Source organism: Columba livia, chromosome 3 (assembly GCF_036013475.1).
Source record: "Columba livia isolate bColLiv1 breed racing homer chromosome 3, bColLiv1.pat.W.v2, whole genome shotgun sequence".
NCBI classification, from domain to species: domain Eukaryota; kingdom Metazoa; phylum Chordata; class Aves; order Columbiformes; family Columbidae; genus Columba; species Columba livia.
Window position 1 is genome coordinate 59,589,918 of NC_088604.1, and position 7,785 is coordinate 59,597,702.

At 39.4% G+C, this 7,785-nt stretch overlaps 1 protein-coding gene across 1 annotated transcript in view; it reads right to left on the bottom strand.

The window, feature by feature from the left end:
- The window catches only part of SGK1 (serum/glucocorticoid regulated kinase 1), a 78,258-nt gene extending 71,209 nt beyond the window's left edge, over positions 1-7,049 (bottom strand). Inside the window, exon 1 of the mRNA XM_065057052.1 lies at positions 6,478-7,049. Coding sequence (XP_064913124.1) covers positions 6,478-6,546 — 69 coding nt within the window. The 5' untranslated portion in view covers positions 6,547-7,049. The remainder of the gene's footprint in view (positions 1-6,477) is intronic.
- Between the last annotated feature and the right edge of the window lie 736 nt (positions 7,050-7,785).

A 7,785-nucleotide genomic window follows, 5' to 3' on the forward strand; every position in this document is an offset into this window, starting at 1 on the left:
ATGGAGGCCAGAAGTGTGAAGAGGACTTGGTGAGAAACAACAGTGAAAGAGGAATATACGGATGCTTTGGTAACCCCAAATAAATCTCCAGGCCACCAAAAGCGACAGCTGCCTTTGTCTACAGGGGTAATTGGGGAATGGCAAGTCTATCTTAAGAGTCTAAAAGAAGTTGGTTTATTTAGCCTGGCCAAATACAGCTGAGAGAAGAAATGACTGATGTCTATAAATACACCAGTGGTTGTTCGTATGATGGAAGGGCAAAAGCAAACAAATGGGAATAAATTGGCTGTGTGTAAAATTAGGCTGAAAATGAGAGGAGGATTTCTATGTTTTCAAGCAGGCTGATTTTCCCAAAAGTGAAAGACACCTGGACAATTTCAAGCAGCAGCTTGTCAAATTTGTGGTAGGAATTATGAGGCATGTTTAGGAAAAGAGACCAAGCTTAAATAGTCTGGACGTGCCTTCTAGTCTTACACTTTTATGAAAGGGAAAAGAAGAGGTTAGGGAAGGGAGAAAGGAGTAAGAAGAATTTATTTCTTTTCCTTCTTTTCCTTCCTTTATTTTTCTTCTTTCTTTCTTTCTTTCTTTCTTTCTTTCTTTTTTTCTTTCTTTCTTTCTTTCTTTCTTTCTTTCTTTCTTTCTTTCTTTCTTTCTTTCTTTCTTTCTTTCTTTCTTTCTTTCTTTCTTTCTTTCTTTCTTTCTTTCTTTCTCTTTCTTTCTTTCTTTCTTTCTTTCTTTCTTTCTTTCTCTTTCTTTCTTTCTCTTTCTTTCTTTCTTTCTCTTTCTTTCTTTCTTTCTTTTTCTTTCTTTCTTTCTCTTTCTTTCTTTCTCTTTCTTTCTTTCTTTCTCTTTCTTTCTTTCTTTCTTTTTCTTTCTTTCTTTCTTTCTTTCTTTCTTTCTTTCTTTCTTTCTTTCTTTCTTTCTTTCTTTCTTTCTTTCTTTCTTTCTTTCTTTCTTTCTTTCTTTCTTTCTTTCTTTCTTTCTTTCTTTCTCTCTTTCTTTCTCTCTTTCTTTCTCTCTTTCTTTCTCTCTTTCTCTCTTTCTCTCTGTCTCCCTTCCTTCCCTCCTTCCTTCCTTCCGTCCTCTGCTATTATTCCTTCATCCTTCCCTATTTCTTTTATATATATTTTTTTTTAATTATTTTATTCCAAGCTCTAAAGTTTTAACAATGCTCTCATATTTTAGGTTTGAACATGGGATTGTCAGATGTTTTCTTGTCTAGACATTGCCAGTTTTGCCTCATTAATCTTTTTCTGTATGGTAGCTGAGAAGTCAAATATTAGCGGTGATCCCAAAGCAAAGCACTCCTTGGTTTAATGGGAAGACAGAGGAAAGCAAAGTTCTTCATGGAAAACCAGTACTTGGGCCTTACACAGTTTCTCACCAGCTCTCATATTTCATCCCTTTGGTTTAATTAATAGTTAATCTCTTTCAGATGGAGATTGATAGACAGAAGGTAAGCAAATGCTTGGTCAGTTCGATGAGTGTATGTAGCACATTTGAAATCTGACTGAGACATGAGGCCACCTTCAGCTAGTTACCTTAAAACTCTGTGTCAGTTGTGGTCTGCAACACTCAAGTTGTAGCCTGATAAAGGCATTTGGGGTTGTGCTGGGCAAGGCTGAGAGCTTACAGATTTGGCTGATGTCAAGAAAAGCCACAGACACTGAGCACCTCTCCGCAGAGAAGTGGGGTGGGAGAGAAGTCTGTACTGAAGCAAAATTATGTCTCACAGTCAGCCAGGATCCCTGTCCCTGGAAATAAATTTTACATTTATGTACTTTTGTGACATTGGCCCAAGCAGCTAAGAAAAGCATCAGTCATCACATGTAAAGCTGGCATTTTCCTAAGATACAGTCAGATTCAGCTCTCATTTATTTTCTTCTAGGTATGCTCCCAATTACCCTGAAAAAAAAAAAAAAAAAAAAGGCAACTCCAGTCCTGAGATGGACTTCTAGACCTGAAAAAGTGTCAGAGCAGTGCCTTCTCTAGCACAGTCTACCAGAGGATACATAATCTATAGGAAGTCAGCTGGAAGTACTGATTTCAGGGGCTTTCTCTATCCCTAAATTACTGTAATCCTAAAAATGGTATTCAAGTAATTCTGCAGCCTTTTCAGCCCCTCATTGCCTTGAGCTCTAATGCAGGCTGGGCTGTCATCTTCATGCATGATGATGTTTATGAGTTAGCCTCTTCAGCTTGTATATGGAGAAAGCTGCTGGTGTATAGTGCCATAAAATATCAGCCTAGAAAGGAGAAGGGCATGGTTTCTACAACCTACATCTTTGGAAAAACTGCATAGAAACTAAGATAAGAATTTTCTCTTCCTTCTTGCACATTCTCTGTAGCTTGACCTAAATTGCTAATTAATGTAAATTTTCTCAGTGAAAAAGGATTATGGATATTCTTTCCCTTATCAGGTTTCAGACTAGCAAATCCTTAATCCCTGCAATAAACTTCCTCTCTAAGACATGCCCTGGCATTTTTTTCTGCTTCTGTTTTATTTCCTTTTATGGAAGACAGCTATTTCTTTTCCCATTTATCAGTCTTTTATCTTCTTCACTTTCTTAATAAATATGTATTCGCTCTTGGTCCAGACCTAAGACGGTAATGAATTTCCATGTCCACTTGAGGTTACCATATCATCAAACAGTGTTTAAGTGGCACAGGCAGTTCACAATTCGTCCTGCTTTAACCATGTTGCTTGTGTTGTGTTATAAGAAAAGGTATGTTATTTCAAGATGAGAGAGGTCAGATATTGCAAAATGCTATCCAAACGTCTTTATAAGGGAAGCAAATGCAGCAGAAGAAGGCAGTACAAATACCACAAGCCCTGAATTCCCCAAACTATTCAGCAGGGATGGCAGTATGTGCCAATGAAAGGTCCCTCTGCCCTAGAATGCCCTGTTGGCTGAGCAGCAATAGTTCGTTTGCAGGTTTACCTCATTCAGTGATCTTTTGAGTTGGTAATGGTCCAGTTCTGTCAATTCTGCACAGCTCTGAAGCATGAAACCTGCGAGCCCCTCTCAATAGAGTGATGTGACTTCTGCTAACTAACAGAACCTTTTAATTGAACTTTGGGAATGTCAAAATGCTTCTCATGTACGAAAAAGAGAGATTTCTTGGCTGTTTGTATCCAAACCATGTCAGTGGGCTTTTAAATTGGTATCCAGTATGCAACAACAGTGGACAGGCCAAGAGATGGCAAAAAAATGAAAGTAATTCTGTGTAATAAGATGATAATATATTTTAATCTCCCAGTCTTGTCAGAAGGTGATCCTTTTATGCCATGACCTAAGATTGTGTGAACAATGGTCTTTACAAATTATCTTCATTGGAATAACTTCAGATTCTCTTCTTGTGCCTATATATGCCCCATCTTATTCTATCCCCTTCTGTTTATAGATTTCTGTGTCATCATTAATTAAGAAAAACAATATATAATTATTAAAACATCATCCTGATCCTAGTTGCAATTAGTTGTAACATGTCTTGCAACAAAAAAAAACACAACCAACCAGGCATTATAAACCATTTGGCTTTCTTCCAAACTGCTCAGGTTTTAAGTGGATGAAGTTTCTATCTGTCTGATCCAACCCTGCCAGCAGTGAGTGCTACAGGGTGTTTTGCAAAACCAATAGTTTCTATTTTTCCTTTTATTTCAATTAAGTATGCTGCCCTTTAATTTCAGCCTTTCCTTCCTGTTCTCTGACCTCCAGAAGTGATTAGCCCATACCCTGAATCATCTGACACAGCAGGCAGCATCCCAGAGAGTCAGTGCTTTGTCATCAGAGAATAAACCAGACTTAAAAAAACCCTGGTCCTCAAATTCAAGTGAGTGTTTGAATGCACTTTCAGGGTAGCTTAAACACACAGAGCTCTTCCAGTCTTTTCTGCACTCTTGGCCAGAGTAACAAAGAGGATTGCAATTTAATGAAAATATAAAGTTCTTTCACTTTCTTTAAAAAAAAAAAAAATATCTAACTGAATTTAAAAAACAGTAGCATTTCCTGAAATTTAGAGTGTTCTAATCTAGATTGATAAGGGTTTTTTAGAAAGAGCTGAAAGCATCTATGCTAGAAATGCAAGGTTTTTTTTAGGAGACAGACACAGTGATTTTAAACTGGAGAAACTGAGATCCCATCCCTTCTTTCATCATAGACCCTGTTGTTGATCTGGGAGAAGCCTACACAGTACCCAGAAAAGGCAGGATATTAACACCCCGCCCCGCAGTCAGGTCTGATAAGGTCTGCAGGGCAAGACCTGCCTCTCACTATCAATATAGGATGCATCCAGTAGGTTGTTGGTGTTGGTCATGGCCTGCTGGTGCTGTAGTGATGCATACTGTCAAGCAAACAACATCACATGCTAGACTCAAACCAAGAAACCTAGCAGCTGTGCTTCTGTACGCACAGGATTTTGATGGTTGTTCAGTCAGAGTGTCCAGAGCATTAGTAGGGAACCAAACTGACTGTCTTTAACTATCTTTCCCTGTCCTCCCAGCAGCTAAATGTAGCGTGTCATCAGTCCAGCAAATGCAAGATACATTACTGGGAGCCAGTAACATTCTGAACATGTAGCTTTTCTTGTTTGTACATGTCTGAAGCAGTGACGTAGGAATAATGTGGTTAATGTTTGAATGCAGAGGATTTTCTGAGACGAAGATAACAGGGTAAGAGAAACCTCAATGAACACATATATCTATTGACAGAAATGTACAGGGAGGGAATTTCCTTCCTTTGTGCCTCTAAATTGGTTTTACTGATTTCATCTATCTTCATCACAATAGCAAAAAGGCAACATCTGATTAAATGAAAACCCTCAGAAAATAAAAATGGCTATATGTGTTGATCCACTGTCCAGGACTGTATCACTATGCCAGTTTCTTCAAATATGACTTAAGAGTCATATCTTTTCCAGTGACGAATTCACTGATCATAAGTATAGTTCTGAAGAAAACATTTTTTCCTGCTTCTAGAATAAATTATGTAAAGGCTTTAAGTGATAACTTGTCTTAGCTCTAATCAGAGAAGGAAGACCACTGCCAATAATTAACCTCATACAAGGACTACAATCTGTTTTTTTCCTCTTTAAGAATATATTTATGTTAAAACCTTAAGACTGTTTTGAAAACCAAATAAGCCTTTCTAGTGAGCTGAATATCAAACATACATGTGCCAATAATAATGTACTTAAACAAGAAGCAACCTGAGACAAGAAACATTGTGGGCTGAGTTTATGTGATGTTTGGGTACCTACCTGAGGCTTCCACAAACCACCCTGGAAACAACAAATTTCAGCAAACAGTGCACTTTTTCTCTCTGAGTGTCCCTGCTAGTATTTTTTAGGTCTACCCTTAAATCTGGCATCTCGGTGCCCAAAAGTGGTGGACCCTGGCTTTCCAATGAGCAGCTGGTGTAGGCTTCACTTCCTTTGCCTGAATAGTTAAATGACCTGACCATGTTCTTGGTAAACAGAGAGAGAATGAATGGGGATGAATGAATGAGTGAATGAACAAGTGAATGGAGCAGCTTATCTGCTCCTACTCCACTCTGTTTAAAAAGAGGGTTGTCGTTTTAATCATTCAGGAAATACTTTTCATAGGGGAGTCTCTGCCACCAATCTCTTTCTGATGATTTGCTTCTCGTGTCTGGATCTAAGCAGACATACTCAGAATACCTGTCCTGCTGCCACATTGAAATGACTTTGTTGCTCAAGTTAAATAGAGAGTATGCAACACCATCACTACAAAAGCGTCAAAGAAACATAAATGACTTAACTAAAGTGACGAGGTAGAGAGTTACACCTAAGTTTCCTTGTGGAAATCAATAGTCAAGTATAATACATAGCAGATCTTTTTTGTCTATGTTAAAGAATGCAAAAGAAAACCAAATCCAGGTGTACCCCAGCCTTATTCTTTTCTCTTGCTTTAATTGTGATTACAGGCAAATTACAAGCTGTGAAATATTTTGCTGAGCTTACAAATGCCTCTTTGTTCTCCTTTTTCCCCCTCTTGGAGGTGATGAATGGAGGTGGGTAATAGTGCACTTCAAGCAAGTGAGTGAAAGGTGTGGAGGGAGTCATACCCCTGGGTGGGTGTGGAGGAGGGAGTCAGAAGCAAGCTGCAACAACCCTGCACTCTGCTTAGGAGCATATTATCCCAGTCTGAATAGCTGGTTGTATTGCGTCAAGCTCTGTGGTCAGCCGTGATTGAGATACACATTCCACAGCACAGACTGCCGACGTAATGCCTTTTGGTCCCCTCTGTGCCCGTTCCCCCTCCTCAGCACCCCTTCACCTACGGTGCTATTGCCCTTGGTGTTCGGTAGAACTGCCCATGCCATGGGCTAGTTACAGGAGGAAACTGGTATTAAAACACCTTCCTTCTTCAATGACTTTCTGTTCTAGCACATTAATAAACAGCAACAACAACAACAGCAACAAAAGGTGAAAGAAAAAATTAAAGGAAAATCTTACCCTCTTTTTAAAAAACTGAAAGGCTGAGCACTTCTTGACTGGAAATCCATTCATGTCTTTGTTGACCATTTTCCACAGTAAAGGGTTCGCAGTGATAGATCCAGTGTGGCACTTACTTAGTGCATCTGTTTTCTCTGGATCCCTTCAGTTAATGAAGAAAGAGCAGGATGGGAGCCTCACCGGCAAGGCTCTGGCAGCTGTCCGCTACACATTCATCCTGCTGCAGCAGCTACTGCAGCAGCAGCAGCAGCAGCAAGCAGCAGCCTTTTCCAGCTTTCAGATGCAGCAGGCTATTAGCTTCTTAAAAACGTCCCCTAAATACACATACTCCTATAAAACCCTGTGACAGCTTGCAGATCACAGGCAGCAGATCTCAGGCTAAGTGGGTCTCACATGCATAAACCCAGGTCCTTCCATCCTGTGGGTGCTACTGGTACCTCACGCTGTATAAGCAGTGAGGCTACTGTGCTCAATTTGCGATTCTTTTTCTTCAGGTGGTGTGATTCACTGCTGTTTGAGATGAGAGCTGGTTTTGATTGTGCAAATTCCAGTGGGAGCTGCAGTTCAGCAACAGCAGAGAGAGAGAGAGAGAGAGAGAGAGAGAGAGAGAGAGAGAGAGAGGGAGATGTACGGGTAGAGCAGCCGAACACAAATAACCATACAAAGGATAGGAGGAAGGCTTAGGGAAAGAAGTGCTGAAAGGCAATATGTTACCCTTGGGAGAGTGACAGCAATACCTCTTGTTTTATATGTGGACCGTCTTTGAGTAAAAAGAAGAGACATGGGTCAATTAAAAAAATGTTTTTCTTATGTTGCTCTCCTTGCAACAATTTAAACAGTGGTACTTTGGAAAAAAGCCCATCCGATGATCAATGCAACACTGGGTTATGTGACAGGACATGTTGTAGACAGAGAAGAATTAGAGCTTCTTAGTGAAGTTCAATGAGCTTAAAGGAAACCACCGGTTCCTGATAAAGTACAGTTACCACACGTGATGCAGAGAAATGTAAAGTAAGCAGACACAGACAAATTAGTTCAGATATTTCATTTTTTTTTCTCTAGAAACATAGATACATAGCTTTTAAAACTAGAAGGACCATTTTATTATAGGAAAATAGGGATCTTGAAAAGGACACCTTGTCTAACCTTTTTATTAAATTCAGTTGAGTTCAATGTCACCAAGTCCAGTGAATCTAATAACATGTGCTTAATGAAACTGTAAAATATCTTTCATTTGAACTGTATTTTCCAGCAAGGTCTGGAAAACAAAAGAGAGACTTCACCACTTCCTCTTATCCTCTGTTACAG